General features: G+C 39.3%; 1 protein-coding gene across 25 annotated transcripts in view; it reads left to right on the top strand.

Annotated features, from left to right (window-relative positions):
- Positions 1–14619, top strand: part of CNTRL (centriolin) — a 102686-nt gene that overhangs the window by 72757 nt on the left and 15310 nt on the right. For all 25 annotated transcript variants that reach the window (XR_010148875.1, XR_010148873.1, XR_010148874.1 and 22 more), the window contains 11 exons: positions 951–1140; positions 2451–2764; positions 4762–4970; positions 6999–7191; positions 9758–9888; positions 10028–10168; positions 10271–10397; positions 11142–11306; positions 12429–12588; positions 14148–14263; positions 14346–14563. Coding sequence is in view for 19 of the 25 variants with exons in the window: in XM_063788368.1 (XP_063644438.1) it covers positions 951–1140; positions 2451–2764; positions 4762–4970; positions 6999–7191; positions 9758–9888; positions 10028–10168; positions 10271–10397; positions 11142–11306; positions 12429–12588; positions 14148–14263; positions 14346–14563 (1964 nt within the window). In the remaining 6 variants the exon portion in view is untranslated. The remainder of the gene's footprint in view (positions 1–950; positions 1141–2450; positions 2765–4761; positions 4971–6998; positions 7192–9757; positions 9889–10027; positions 10169–10270; positions 10398–11141; positions 11307–12428; positions 12589–14147; positions 14264–14345; positions 14564–14619) is intronic.

Here is a 14619-nt window from a genome sequence, read left to right as displayed (position 1 = left end):
GGGAGAAGCAGCTCAGACACACTAGGTTCTCAGGGCTGTGTAGACTTAACCAGACCCCTGAAGAGCAGAATCTTAGATTCTCCCAGCAATCCTAAAGGAAGCCAACTCCTTGGTACAACCAGAGCTGGAGGTGGAAGCAGTATAAATTAGAGCAAAACATATAAGTCTGAGCTGGGTGAGGGTTTAGAGGATGTACCTACAGACTGAGAAGGAGAAGGAGGGTAGCAGAGTAGAGCTTTAAAGCCATGCCAAGCTCCCAGGACCACAGAAGACTGGTGACCCCAGATTTCTTTGAAGTTCACTGGTTTCCTTTGCCTCAGTCGCTGGGCCATCAAGGATGAGGTTAAAAACAAAACAAAACAAAAAACCACTAGGAAAAATGACTACAGAGAGAACAGAGGCTGACACCCGGGAGTCTGATCACTATGGAGAACTTATTTTCATTTCTCCCTTGGGGAGTTGCTGCATAAAATTAACCCAGTCAAACAGCTAGATAACATGCTTTTTCCATTTTGGTATGGCCAAGGACTTGTGATTTCTAGAAAATTGTACCAAAAGAGAGGATAGGAGATGGATGTTTTAAAATGGCTTTTGAAAGGATAAATAGACATTAATTTGTTTGCTTTCACCACACTTTGAGCCCTTCACTTTCACAGACCAGTCTGATGTGACCCCAGCCATTACCCACATAGCCCTCCTTTCTGCACGGCTTCCCTGACACTGCCATGTCGATCAAGTCCAGAGGGATGTTAATAAGCTGAATTGTGTATGGAACTGCAGTTTATGTGACCATGTAATCACCTCACTTCTGTGAAAAATAAGGATAATGAAAAGAAGCCAAGTTCTTTCTCAACCTTGCTACATCTCAACTTTGCTGTAGACTTTGACGTTTCTTAAAATCAGCCTTTCCATTTATAATAGATGGTGTGCTCTGCTGTCATTTGTTTTAGGTTTCCAGCCATAGTTCCCAGGCCACCAAGGACTCTGGTGTTGGCCTTAAGTACACAGCCTCAACTCCTGTTAGAAAACCACGCCCTGGGCAGCAGGATGGGAAGGAAGGCAGTCAACCTCCCCCTGCCTCAGGATACTGGGTTTATTCTCCCATCAGGAGTGGGTTACATAAACTGTTTCCAAATAGAGGTAAGTCAAATCACATAGGAAAGTTGCATTTCTCTTGCCCGTTTAAGAACCTTTTACTGATTCTCTGAAACCCCTAAGACACAATCCAGACTCCTTAGCTAGCTCCATGAGGTCTTCTGTGATCTAGTCTTGGCCAGCGACCTCTTGTCGTTGTTTTAAACCCTGTCTGGAATGTCCTTCCTCCTTCCCCTCCCATGGTGATGCCTATTCATCCTTCAGTGAGACCTAGGTCCTGAAACAATGCTCCTAAATGGAGCCTTCTTCCACCCTGCTTCACCCAGGCTGACTAAGCAGCCTCTTTGACTGTACTGGAGCATGGTGTCTTGTGTCCTTGCATCATGGCATTAATCTCATCCTCCTAAAATGAAGTGTTACGGGTCTGTCTTCCAAAGCTCCAGAGGAAGAGTCAGACCTGAGTAAATCTTTTTCACTTATTAGCTGTGTGGTCTTAGGCTAATTATTTAGCTGCTGTGAAACTGTTAATCTGTAAAATGTGAATACTACCTTCTGAGAATTTGTTCATTCAGAAACATTTTTTTTGTTTTTTGTTTTTTGTTTTTGAGAGGGAGTCTGTCTCTGTCACCCAGGCTAGAGTGCAGTGGCACAATCTTGGCTTACTGCAACCTCCGCCTCCTGGAATCAAGCAATTCTCTCTCCTGTTTCAGCCTCCCGAGTAGCTGGGATTACAGGCGTGCACCACCATGCCTGGCTAATTTTTGTATTTTTAGTAGAGATGAGGGTTTCGCCATATTAGACAGGCTGGTCTCGAACTCCTGACCTCAAGTGATCTGCCTGCCTCGGCCTCCCAAAGTGCTGGGATTACAGGCGTGAGCCACCGTATGTGGCCAGGAAGTGCTTGTTGACTGCCTGCTGTGTGCTAGGTTCTCTGTTGTCAGTGATCAGCAAACATATTTCCTGGTTTTAGGGCAGATAAGTTAGTAAGCTATCACATTGGAGAGTGTTACATGTCATGACAGTGGTAAACACTGAGTGCTGTAAGATCTTGTATGTAGCATGAATTAGATACCCAGATGGTCACTTAATAAATTAATGAATAAATTAGCAAATGCAGAAACAAACCAACAGATAAACATAAGAAAAACTCAAGTATCAGCCATAGAAAATACTTTGAATCCATGTTTTGAGCTGCTTTTCAAAAATAGTTTTGACCTTTTTTTCAGAGTTTTATTCTCACATCTGCAGTATCTTGGCTTAAATGCTGCTGTTCTCTACTAAATTTGTTTACCTGGTAAACCATGGGGGTAAAACACTCTTTTGTTGAATAAACTCTTCTGTTTATTTCTTTGAAGATGCAGACAGTGGAGGAGATAGTCAGGAAGAGAGTGAGCTGGATGACCAAGAAGAACCCCCATTTGTGCCTCCTCCTGGATACATGATGTATACTGTGCTTCCTGATGGTTCTCCTGTACCCCAGGGCATGGCCCTGTATGCACCACCTCCTCCCTTGCCAAACAATAGCCGACCTCTCACCCCTGGCACTGTTGTTTATGGCCCACCTCCTGCTGGGGCCCCCATGGTGTATGGGCCTCCACCCCCCAACTTCTCCATCCCCTTCATCCCTATGGGTGTGCTGCATTGCAACGTCCCTGAACACCATAACTTAGTAAGTGGAAAGACATACAACTCTGTTTCCACACTGCTTCCATGGGTGACTGATAAGGTTATATACTTAATGAGTTGACCTATTTATGACTGGATTATATGGCAAAGTGTGTTTGTAAGGCTGATGTTTAGAACTGTGCAAGCATTCTCTTATTAAAATTCTCTTATAAAAGCAGTGGCATGTGCCTATAATCCGAGCTACTCAGGAGACTGAGACAAGAGGATTGCTTGAGCCTAGGAATTCAAGGCCAGCCCCGGTAACAGCAAAAAACAAAAACCAAAAAAACAAAAATACCATGTACAGGAGTTAGGGTCTCAGGCCAGTCTACAAACCTGGGTTAGCCATTTAATAACAAATGTTTTCAGTCCAGAAATTTACCGTTTTTACAAAGCTTATGTATTTTTCTATTGACAAGTGTTATATTAATGTGTATGTATATATTCACTTACTAGTGCCTGTACTTGTACACATACATATATGTATGGTATGAGTGTATACACATGTATGTGCACGTGTATGCACACAGGTATGGACAGCATACAGTAAGGTTTTGGTGGGGATTATCTCTAGGTGGTAGGATTTATTTATTTATTTTCATAGTTTATATTTCGGTGGGGATAAGGTTTTGGGGATTATCTCTAGGTGGTGGGATTTATTTATTATTTTCATAGTTTATATTTTATTGTACACAATATTTTGTATTCTGTTTTTCCTACTTAATGTTATAAGCATTTGTCCATGGTTTTACAAATGTTTTTAAACAATATTTTAATGACTGTACAACATTTCTATATTTGTAGGTACTGTAGCTGACTGTAAATTCTTACTGTATCTCTTAGGCTAGATTCTAAGAAATAATTATTTCCTAATTACTAGATTACTTCCTTTTTCTTTTTTTCTTCTTCTTCTTTTTTTTTTTTTGAGACGGACTTGTTCTCTTTCGCCCAGGCTGGAGTGCGGTGGCGTGATCTTGGCTCACTGCAACCTCCGCCTCCCAGGTTCAGGCAATTCTCCTGCCTCAGCCTCCCAAGTAGCTGGGATTAGAGGCATACGCCACCACGCCTGGCTAATTTTTATATTTTTAGTATAGATGGGGGTTTCACCATGTTGGCCAGGCTGGTCTCGAACTCCTGACCTTGAGTGATTGCCTGCCTGGACCTCCCAAAGTGCTGGGATTACAGGCATGAGTCACTGCGCCCAGCCTCATTAGATTACTTTCTGACTTTTTGGTTCTAAAGAAATAAAATGGAATCTAAGCTCCTCCTTCAGACTCAGAACACCTGGAGTTTTTTCCTTCCTCTCTTGGCAGATTGAGTGGAAGATAAACTAGGACACATATCAAGTCACCAGTCCCATTGTAATAGGTCAGACTAGTTTTAGGGGGTCTGTGTGCATTTACAAGTTTAACTGTAGTAGTCACTCACATTCTTTTGCAGTTTTTCTTGCACATTGTAATTTGTAACAATTTCTTTCTATTCAGCATTTTTCTATAATCTCTTAAACGGGTTCTTTTACTCTCCAAACTTACCTGGCTGTTTATATAGTTTCTCAGGTGCACTTTTATACTTCCCTTCGTTTGCATGTGTTACTTCTTCAGCCTAGGTCTTTCCCCTTCCATTCGTTCTTCAAAACCCAGGCAAAACACCTCTTCCTCTGAGCAGCCTTCTCAGAACTTTTCTCCCATGTGGCCAGAGGAGGGAGAGACTTCTGTCTATCTCTTCTGCTAGACCCCAAACTCTTTGGAGGCAGAGGTTATCCACAAGAGGCTTGGCAAATGTTTCTCAGTCATAGTTGGACTGTTTGAAAAATTAAAGGTTCTATTTGTCCATCAGTTTCATCCGTGACATTTAACTTTTTATACCAAAGTCTTAGAATCTACCATCATTTTTTGGGCCATTGATACCACTTTAACCACAGTTAATTTCAGCTTTTGGCAGGAAAGAGAGGAAACATCCTGTGATGTTTCAGCACTGCATTTTTTCCCCCATCTCATTCAGGAGAATGAAGTTTCTAGATTAGAAGACATAATGCAGCATTTAAAATCAAAGAAGCGGGAAGAAAGGTGGATGAGAGCATCCAAGCGGCAGTCGGAGAAAGAAATGGAAGAACTGCATCATAATATTGATGATCTTTTGCAAGAGAAGAAAAGCTTAGAGTGTGAAGTAGAAGAATTACATAGAACTGTCCAGAAACGTCAACAGCAAAAGTAATTAATATATTTTTTATAATTCAGACAAATACGATATTAGTTCATTAATGCTGTCGAACAGAACTTTCTATAATCTTGGAATGTTCTTGATCTTCTGTCCAAAACAGTAACCACTAGCTCAGTGTGGCTGTTGAGCACTTGAAATGTGGCTGATGGAGCTGAGGAACAGAATTTAATTTCAATTAATTTAATAGCCACATATTGAGTACCATATTGAGCAATACGGGTCTGAGTTCTTTTGGCCAATAATACAAATCGGCTCTTATTGTAGTCCCTCTTGGAGAGTGGTATAACCATTTCCCCTCTCCAGTTACCCTAGCTAAAAATACAGCAGGGGTTCTCAACTCTTTCTTTTCCATTACTCTCCTGTGCTTCCAGTTGGTCTCTAAACCTGCTGACTCTGCATCCAGAGAGCTCTCAAACTGGTCCCTTTCTGTCGTCTCCCCTTCTCTAGCTTTTAATTAGTCTCATCCTAGCGATTGTAATAGTTTCCACACTGGCCTTCCATGTCTTCTCTCTTGGTCTACGCTGTATCTTGACACACTGCAAATCTGACTGTTCCACTTTCCCATGTGATTCTCAGTTCCATCAGAATATACACGACCCTTCTCCATCTGAAATCCACCCGTCTTTTTCTTTTATCACAGTATTTGGTCTGGCTCACTACTTTCCTGTGGTTTCCTCAAACACCACGTTTTCTCCTGCCTCTACACCTTTGCATGTACTGTCTTCTCCCTGCTGACCCCCTTACCTAACTCCAACTTGTCTTCAAAATAAAGGTCAGAGATCCCCTCTCTTTTTTTTCTCATTAAAAGCCTATTTCTTCTCAGGTGCCCACAATTCAAGGTTAGCAACCTTGGTCATAGCACTGTTCACACAATGTTCTGGGGAGCCCAGGAGCTCCTTGAAGGCAGTAGCTGGACCTCCATCTCTGTGTCCCGGCACCTGTCATAGGGTCACTTAGTGAATGCAGCATCTGTTGATTGGGTTAATTATGCAAAAGCCTATCTTTTGCAGTAGTAGATGAATTATGACAGTTCCCCAGTTTTTGTCATTTAACCCAGACTGGCCCAGACCCCAGGGTGGTAGGGAGGCCTGCAGAGGACACAAGTAAGTAAGACGTGGTCACTGCCATCTAGCAGCAGACATCTGACTAATAGTCCTGGCAAGTGAAAGCAAGGGCCACACCTAAAAGATAGGGGCTAGATGTTTGAAGGTTAGGCAGATGGTTATGTCTGTTATTTTTGTGGGTATACACATTGGGGAATGGAATTTTTTTACTTTGAGGTATTTTGGAGGGACATGATAGGGTGGTAGGATTGCCACTTCTTTTCATAGTTATAAAAGTGTAATAAATACTATTCTAGGAAGTTTGGATAACACAAAAATGTCCCAAGAAGAAAGTAAAAATCATATGTATGCCTTCATTTAAAGAGAATCTGTTAAATGTTGAATTTATTTTCATATTTTTCTGTCATGCAGTCATACATAGATAATCTAATTTTCAAATAATTTCATCATGTTAGCCTTAAGATATTGAATTGTGTGTCACAGTTTTTGATGTGTCAAATGTTGTCACCAGAGTTTTACTTCAGCCGAATGGAATAAATCACAAAATCAGGTAGTCTTCAAGGGCAGCCTATGAACTGCCCTTGAAGGATAGTTTTGAGGGAATGGATGAATATTGTGGTAGTGGTTTGCTTTATTTTTATACCTCAAAAGAATAGAAGTATCAACATTTTCTTGGTCAAGTGCTGACAACACAATAATCTTTGTTGTTATATTTAAAAGGGCAAACAATTCCATGTCATGCATTTTACATATTATGCATTTATTGCCAATAGGAATTCCATGTTTAATAAGATGGTAAACCTAGACCTTGAACAAAATCAAATGTAGCAGTCTTTCTTACCTATTCTCATATAAAATTAGAAAATCATTGTAGATCTTTTTAGTAGTTAGGCTACAAGTATCTGTATTGTCTACATTTAACATTTTTTAATGGGTGTATATATTATTTTTTAGGGACTTCATTGATGGAAATGTTGAGAGTCTTATGACTGAACTAGAAATAGAAAAATCACTCAAACATCATGAAGATATTGTAGATGAAATTGAGTGCATTGAGAAGACTCTTCTGAAACGTCGCTCAGAGCTCAGGGAAGCTGACCGACTCCTGGCAGAGGCTGAGAGTGAACTTTCATGCACTAAAGAAAAGGTTTGTCTTCTTGTGGTTTGGGGTGTGAGCTCAGTGTGGGTGAGTCAGCTTACTGTCCACCTGAAGGATTAGAAAGAGAATGTGTGTGATAAGAGGACAGTTGTCCAAGTCAGACAGCCAGGTTCCAGGCTAGACTCTGCTAGTTAAGAAGATGTGAGAATTTGTGCAAGTCATATAAGTCCCCTGGCTTTGCTTTTCTTATCTATAAATTCAGGCTAAGAATACGTAGGCTTTTCGGCATGGATTAAATAAAACAGCGTATTTAAAATTCCTGAAGTTACTTAGTTCCTAGCACACCCCACCTCCTTATCCTGTGTGTATCTTTTATATTTAATTATTTGGGTTCTGCTACCTGTGTTTTTTTAAATAGGTCAATCTTTATATTCTTATTAAGCTACAGTGGACCTCACAAGTATTACTTTGGTCTTCAGGTTGATAATGATACAAAATATTTTTTGGTCAGAGATAATTTTCTTTTTTTTTTTTTGAGATGGTGTCTCGCTCTGTCACCCAGGCTGCAGTGGAGTGGCGCAATCTTGGCTCACTGCAACCTCCGCCTCCCGGGTTCAAGCGATTCTCCTGCCTCAGCCTCCTGAGTAGAGACGGGGTTTCACCATGTTGGTCAGGCTGGTTTTGAACTCCTAACCTTGTGATCCTGCCTCAGCTTCCCAAAGTTCTGGGATTACAGGCGTGAGCCACTGCGCCTGGCCCGATAATATTCTTTAGACCACAACACAGAGGGAAGTTGGGGAGAAAAAGGAGTTACCTTTTATTGAGCCACTGCTATGGCTACACATGGCCATTTTGTAAATGTTTCATTTAACCTTCCTGGCAGCCCTGTGTAGATGATGTTAGCTTGGTTTACTGATGTAGCTCAGAGAGGCTCATTACTGGCCCAGAGTCACATAGCCAAGGGCTCTTTTAGTTAGATGAGAATTCCAGGATGAAAAGAGTTCCTTACCCACATGAAACACCTCAGGAACTATTATTTGTATTTTGCTATTTCAACATGAATCTATTTAAATTAAAAGCAGTCTGTTACCTAGGAACTAAATTATTTATTGAAGAAATTCTGTGAGTAATTAAGAATGGAAAAAGTCCTCTTCTTTTCAGATGAGCTGTTCCTTCTGTTGTCATATGTTGGATTACTGTGAGAGAAAATAGATGTGAGCAGAACTAGAGGAAAAAAAATCACTGGTATAATAATATATAATAAGATATTTTGATAATATATCAAAATATCACTGGTATATTTTGATTATAAATTTTGGTATATTTTGGTTATATATTAATATATATAGGTATAGATATATAAAATCATCAAAAGAAAATGGATGGCAGTGGTAGTAGGCAGAGGTAGTAAGTCAACCAAGGCTGGTAAGTTCTTTCACCTTCATTCTCCCAAAATGACTCAGGGAGGCAGCTTGGTAAGAAGGAGGAGGAGAGAGAAAGTAGTGGTGTTTTGGAAGGAGTGTGCCAGACGTGTTAAAACCTGACATAGAAGGAGACAAAAAACTATTTGGTGGCTTTTCTGGAATGCATAGCCAGTTTTGTCCAGTGCTTTGCTGGTGAAACTGACAGAAACAAGCTATCTGAAATGGAAAGACGTATGGTAAAATATGTAGCTCTCTGGGAGCTTGCCAACCCTTTTGCATCCACACAGATATTTAATAGACAAATTTAACATACGGACTCCTCTGGCTTTAGTACAATGGCAGACTTCAGTTTTTTTTTTTGGCTGAAGGTGAGTCACTGCTCAACCAAGTGCAAACCACACTCTATTTATTTTTGGAACTTTTGATGTCATTGTTTTAAGCATCTTATGTTAGGCAGAAAAAGAAACCAAGTTGATTAAAAAAAAATGTGTTTTTACCAAATCTTATATAGGAAGATTTTAAACATTTGCAAAGTATTTAATGTTTGTGTTTGTCAGCCGTAATTACATTATCACCAGATCAATGCATTTTTACTTTGCTTGATAATAACTATAGAGTGCAGCAAGAATTTCTGTGTGGAGGAAATCTTGGTAAAATCACTTCCTTCCCACTTAGTTGAGTAGATAGTTTTAATATTTAAAATGATATAATAGTATTACAGATTATTTTGAAATAAAAAGCATCTTTAGTTCCACTACTTTCAAATGACTGTATTTATTTTTATATAGTCTTTCTGTCTTTGTTGACACATGTAGTTTTACACAGTTGCTCTCACAGTGCTTATACCATTTTAAATTTATTTTTCTCAGCCAACATAATATTAACATTCTTCCGTGTTGCTACATTGTCATCTGATCATTTTAAAGGCTACACAGTATTCCACTTTGTTAATGCATTATCACTTAGCCTATTATTGTTTGTCAGGTCTTATATTATTATACATTGAGCATTTTTATATAGTAGTTCTTTGCTTCTGAATTATTTACCGAGAATTAGAGTTACAGTGAATGGACATTTTTATGTCTTTCTGTACCATCTTGTTTTCCAAAAGAGCTGTACTGGTTTACATGGCCAGTAGCTGTGAGTGAGTATTGTAACTGAATGGCTTTTAATGACAGTTTCTTTTCTAGACAAAAAATGCTGTTGAAAAGTTCACTGATGCCAAGAGAAGTTTATTGCAAACTGAGTCAGATGCTGAGGAATTAGAAAGGAGAGCTCAGGAAACTGCTGTTAACCTCGTCAAAGCTGATCAGCAGCTAAGGTAGGTGGATTCCCTAAGCCATTGATGTATACATTGAGATGAATGAAAAGTTTGCTTCTAAGGGGATAATAATTGGTTTATGATAAATAATGCATGGTAAGTCTACAGGACCTGGGGGGAATAAAGCAATGTGCTTTAGATCGCTCCAGGCTGATGCAAAGGATTTGGAGCAGCACAAAATCAAGCAAGAAGAAATCTTGAAAGAAATAAACAAAATTGTAGCAGCAAAAGACTCAGACTTCCAATGTTTAAGCAAGAAGAAGGAAAAACTGACAGAAGAGTAAGTAAGGCTTCTGTAGGGCTACAAGGGGTTTGTGCTGGAAGACAGCTCTGGGGTTCTGAGTCCCTTAGGATCTGCTCTAGTGTTGCTGGTGCTTTGTAGGCTTCAGAAACTACAGAAAGACATAGAGATGGCAGAACGCAATGAGGATCACCACCTGCAGGTCCTTAAAGAATCTGAGGTGCTTCTTCAGGCCAAAAGAGCCGAGCTGGAAAAGCTGAAAAGCCAGGTATGGCAATAGACACCTTGAAAAAACAACTGACACAGCACTTTATGATTATAAAAGTAATACATGTTTAATTGTAGAAAAGAATAAATGCGGCTATGTATTATAGTTGTTAAGCATGAAGTCTGAACTAAATTTGAATCCCAACTCAATACAATATTTTTGAATAAAAAAAGTGAGTCTCAAAACATGGTATACTCTATGAGATCATTTCTGTTAAATGCCTTTATCAACACTTATGGTTGTATTTTTAGTCAATACCAAAGTACAAAAGTGGTCATCTGATAAGGGGGGATTTTGAGTATTTTCTGTTGTCTTCCTTTTGCATATCTGCATGGTCTTCTTTTTTTTTGTAAACAAATACGTATTGTCTTTAAAATTGCAACGAATTTTTAATTTTAAAAATGAATACATTTTAAAAATCTCTGACTAACTTCCATCACCAAGGATGTCAAAATGGAATTAGGGTATAAAAATAAAAGTTCTTGGAAAACTGTAACCTGAGGGATAATCATGATTATCATATTGTTGTTCTTACTGTGATCACTGTGATTTGAGTGGTTTTAAGTATGTGAGCTCAAGGTTTTCATTAGGCATTTCACCCTTGCACTCCTTGCCTGGCTTTTCTGACTCTTGGGGGCTAGGATATTAACTCCTGATTTTACCTCACAACTAAATTATCTCCAGGTTAGCACTGAGGGCTGTATGGCCTTTGTCAAACTTACTCTTCCCTTTTCTTTAATACAGGTGACAAGTCAGCAGCAGGAGATGGCTGTCTTGGACAGGCAGTTAGGGCATAAAAAGGAGGAGCTGCATCTACTCCAAGGAAGCATGGTCCAGGCAAAAGCTGACCTCCAGGAAGCTCTGAGACTGGGAGAGACTGAAGTAACTGAGAAGTGCAATCACATTAGGGTGTGTTTTTTATTAGGGTTTTCTGAAGAGTCGTAGGACAGTGCTATAGGTTTACTTTGATGTATTTTCATTGCTTCTCCCCAAATGAAAATATAAATTCCTGAAATCTTGCCTCCTCTGTAAAATCAGTTTGGTGTTGTTACATATCCATGCAGTGGCTGTCATGTGTAGTTCCCCCTCTGTTGTTTTCTGGATATGCTCAAAGTTCTCCTGCCCCTGTACCTTTCTCATACCATTTCTTCTCCAGGAATTCCCTTTCTCCCCTATCACTAGCCAGATCCCACCTGTTTCTCATGGCGCAGCTTCATGCCACCTCCTCTTAGAAAACTTCTGGCCAGGTACAGTGGCTCACATCTGTAATCCCAGCACTTTGGGAGGCCAAGGCAGGCAGATCACGAGGTTAAGAGATTGAGACCATCCTGGCCAACATGGTGAAACCCCATCTCTACTAAAAATACAAAAATTAGCCAGGCATGGTGGCATGCACCTGTAATCCTAGCTACTCGGGAGACTGAGATAGGAGAATTGCTCGAACTCGGGAGGTGGTTGGTTGCAGTGAGCCGAGATTGCACCACGGCACTCTTGAACCCGGGAGGCGGAGGTTGCAGTGAGCCGAGATCGCGCCACTGCACCCTGGCTGGTGACAGAGTGAGACTCAATTTCAAAAAAAAAAAAAAGAAAACTTCTCTGACCTTTTTCTTTCTTCTGGAAGAAGGAGTTTCCTTCTTTTGAGTTTAGAAACACTCTATCTGCATGTTTCCTAGGGCATGAAGGCCTAGCCTTTTGTGATCATGTTTATCTTCCCTGCCTTACCACTCAACAAGGTACTAAGCCCCTCCAGAGCAGGAGCCATGTCTCAGTCAGGCTTTTCTCTCTATAGACGTTGCCTTGCTTACAGTAATGTTGCAAATATATTTAGATGAAGAGAATATGTTACTTTCTTCTATTATATAGAAATAGGTTTCTGTAAAATATAATGCTGTTCTTGATATAAAAGGCAAAAATAAGCTTGTTTCCAAATTAGAATTTCCATGATATAAAACAATAAATAACAGAACTTATTTTGAAGTAATTTTCATTTACAGTCACAGGAGGGAATAACTTTTTTTTTTTCAAACACAGGAAGTAAAATCTCTTCTGGAAGAACTGAGTTTTCAGAAAGGAGAACTAAATGTTCAGATTAGTGAAAGAAAAACTCAACTTACACTTATAAAGCAGGAAATTGAAAAAGAGGAAGAAAATCTTCAGGTTGTTTTAAGGCAGATGTCTAAACATAAAACCGGTAAGTTTAAAGGAAAACAATCATACAAAGTTTGAGGTTGGAAATGTCTGTATTACAAGTCACAGAAAAAATAACAAATGGCCAAAAAAACTTTAAAGTTTAACCTTACTGCTAATAAGCAAAGCAAGCAGGTTATAAAAGGAATATGATGTTATTTTCTGCCATTTTAATTGATAAACTTTATTTAAAAGCAAAATAATCATGCTCATTGCTGATCAGAGTGTGCTGAAAGAAGAGCACTCACAGTCTATCATTTGAGGTATAAACTGGAACAATCTCCCAGTGTTTCAAGGCTCTTAAAATTCACACCTGTTGAACTAGTCAGCCCATTTCTACTCCTCCAGAAAGGGCAAGTATGTACATCGCAGCAATATTTATAATGACAAAATTTGGAAACAGGCTGGGTGTGGTGGTTCATGCCTATAATCCCAGCTCTTTGGGAGGCTGAGGCAAGAGGATTGCTTGAGCCCAGGAGTTCAAAACTACCTGGGCAATGTATGAGACCCCATCTCTACAAAAATATTCAAAAATTAGCGATGCACATTGATGTGCACCTATAGTCCCAGCTATTCAGAAGGCCAAGCAGGGAGGATCCCTTGAGCTCAGGAGATCAAGGCTGCAGTGAGCTATGATTATGCCACTATGCTTCAGCCTGGGAAACAGAGGAAGACCCTGTTCCACCGCACCCCCCAAAAAATTGGAAACAGATGACCAATTTAAAAGCCATATTTTTAACCTTTAATGACATGCAAACATGCCCATGAGAAGAATGAAAAAAAGTAGGTAAAAAATGAATATGGAGTATAGTCCCAGTTTATTTTAAAATGTGTGAGAGTGTGTGTGTGTGTGTGCGCGTGTGCTCACGCGCACACACATGCATTCTTAGAAGGAAATACATCAAAATGCTATTGTAAAAGTGATTTGGGGTGGTGAAATAATGGTGGGTTTTCATTTTTTTCTCTTATGCTTTTTTTTGTATTTTCCAGCTTTTCTACAGTAAGCAAGTATCTCTATGATCAGAAAAAAAGTTAATATTTAAATATCTGTATTTCAAAGGCCAAAAAATTGTTATATAAATCTCAGTCTGTATTTCAAAGTATTTTTAATTTATTTTGATCAATTTTATATAAAATGCTTTTAGTTGATTCTTTTATGTAGAAGCAAATGCTTTGGAACCAGATCTTTGTTAATTAAATGTTTTTGTTAAAATGTTTGTCTGTTTATTTATTTATATAGAGATGGGATCTTGCTCTGTCAACCAGGCTAGTCTCAAACCCCTGGGCTCAAGCAGTCCTTACACCTCAGCCTGCCAAATGGCTGGGATTACAGGTGCGTGCTGCTGCACCTGGCTTGTTAAAATGTTTTTAACAAATTAAATAGTATTTAACGATACTTTTAGAGAATTTTTTATTAAAAATAAAATTAGCACCATTAATTCAGCTCAACAAAATTTTTAAAATTGTCTTGTATTAGTCAATAGCATTGTTTTCTGTTTCATTTTGTAAATGTTTTCCAAGTTCATTTAATATCATGGACCATGCTTTGTTTCTGTCCCTTAGAACTAAAGAATATTCTGGACATGTTGCAACTTGAAAACCATGAGCTACAAGGTTTGAAGCTACAACATGACCAGAGGGTATCTGAATTAGAGAAGACTCAGGTGGCAGTGCTAGAGGTAATGAACAAAGCCAATGTACCCTTAAGAAACTGAAGTCTTTCTCATTTAAGATGTTTGAGTCCTCTTTTATCTGATTTAGGAGAAACTGGAGTTAGAGAATTTGCAGCAGATATCCCACCAGCAGAAAGGGGAAATAGAGTGGCAGAAGCAGCTCCTCGAGAGGGATAAACGAGAAATAGAACAAATGACTGCTGAGTCCCGAGCTTTACAATCGTGTGTTGAGTGTTTGAGCAAAGAAAAGGAAGATCTCCAAGAGAAATGTGACATTTGGGAAAAAAAGTTGGCACAAACCAAAAGGTGAGAGCAAGAACAAATAAGCTTGCAGGATCACTTCTTCAGGCCAAAGCATTATA

The sequence above is a fragment of the Pan troglodytes genome, chromosome 11, assembly GCF_028858775.2.
Source record: "Pan troglodytes isolate AG18354 chromosome 11, NHGRI_mPanTro3-v2.0_pri, whole genome shotgun sequence".
In the NCBI taxonomy this organism is placed as follows: domain Eukaryota; kingdom Metazoa; phylum Chordata; class Mammalia; order Primates; family Hominidae; genus Pan; species Pan troglodytes.
The sequence above is the reverse complement of the archived record's forward strand: the minus strand, read 5'-3'. Positions and strand labels throughout refer to the sequence as shown.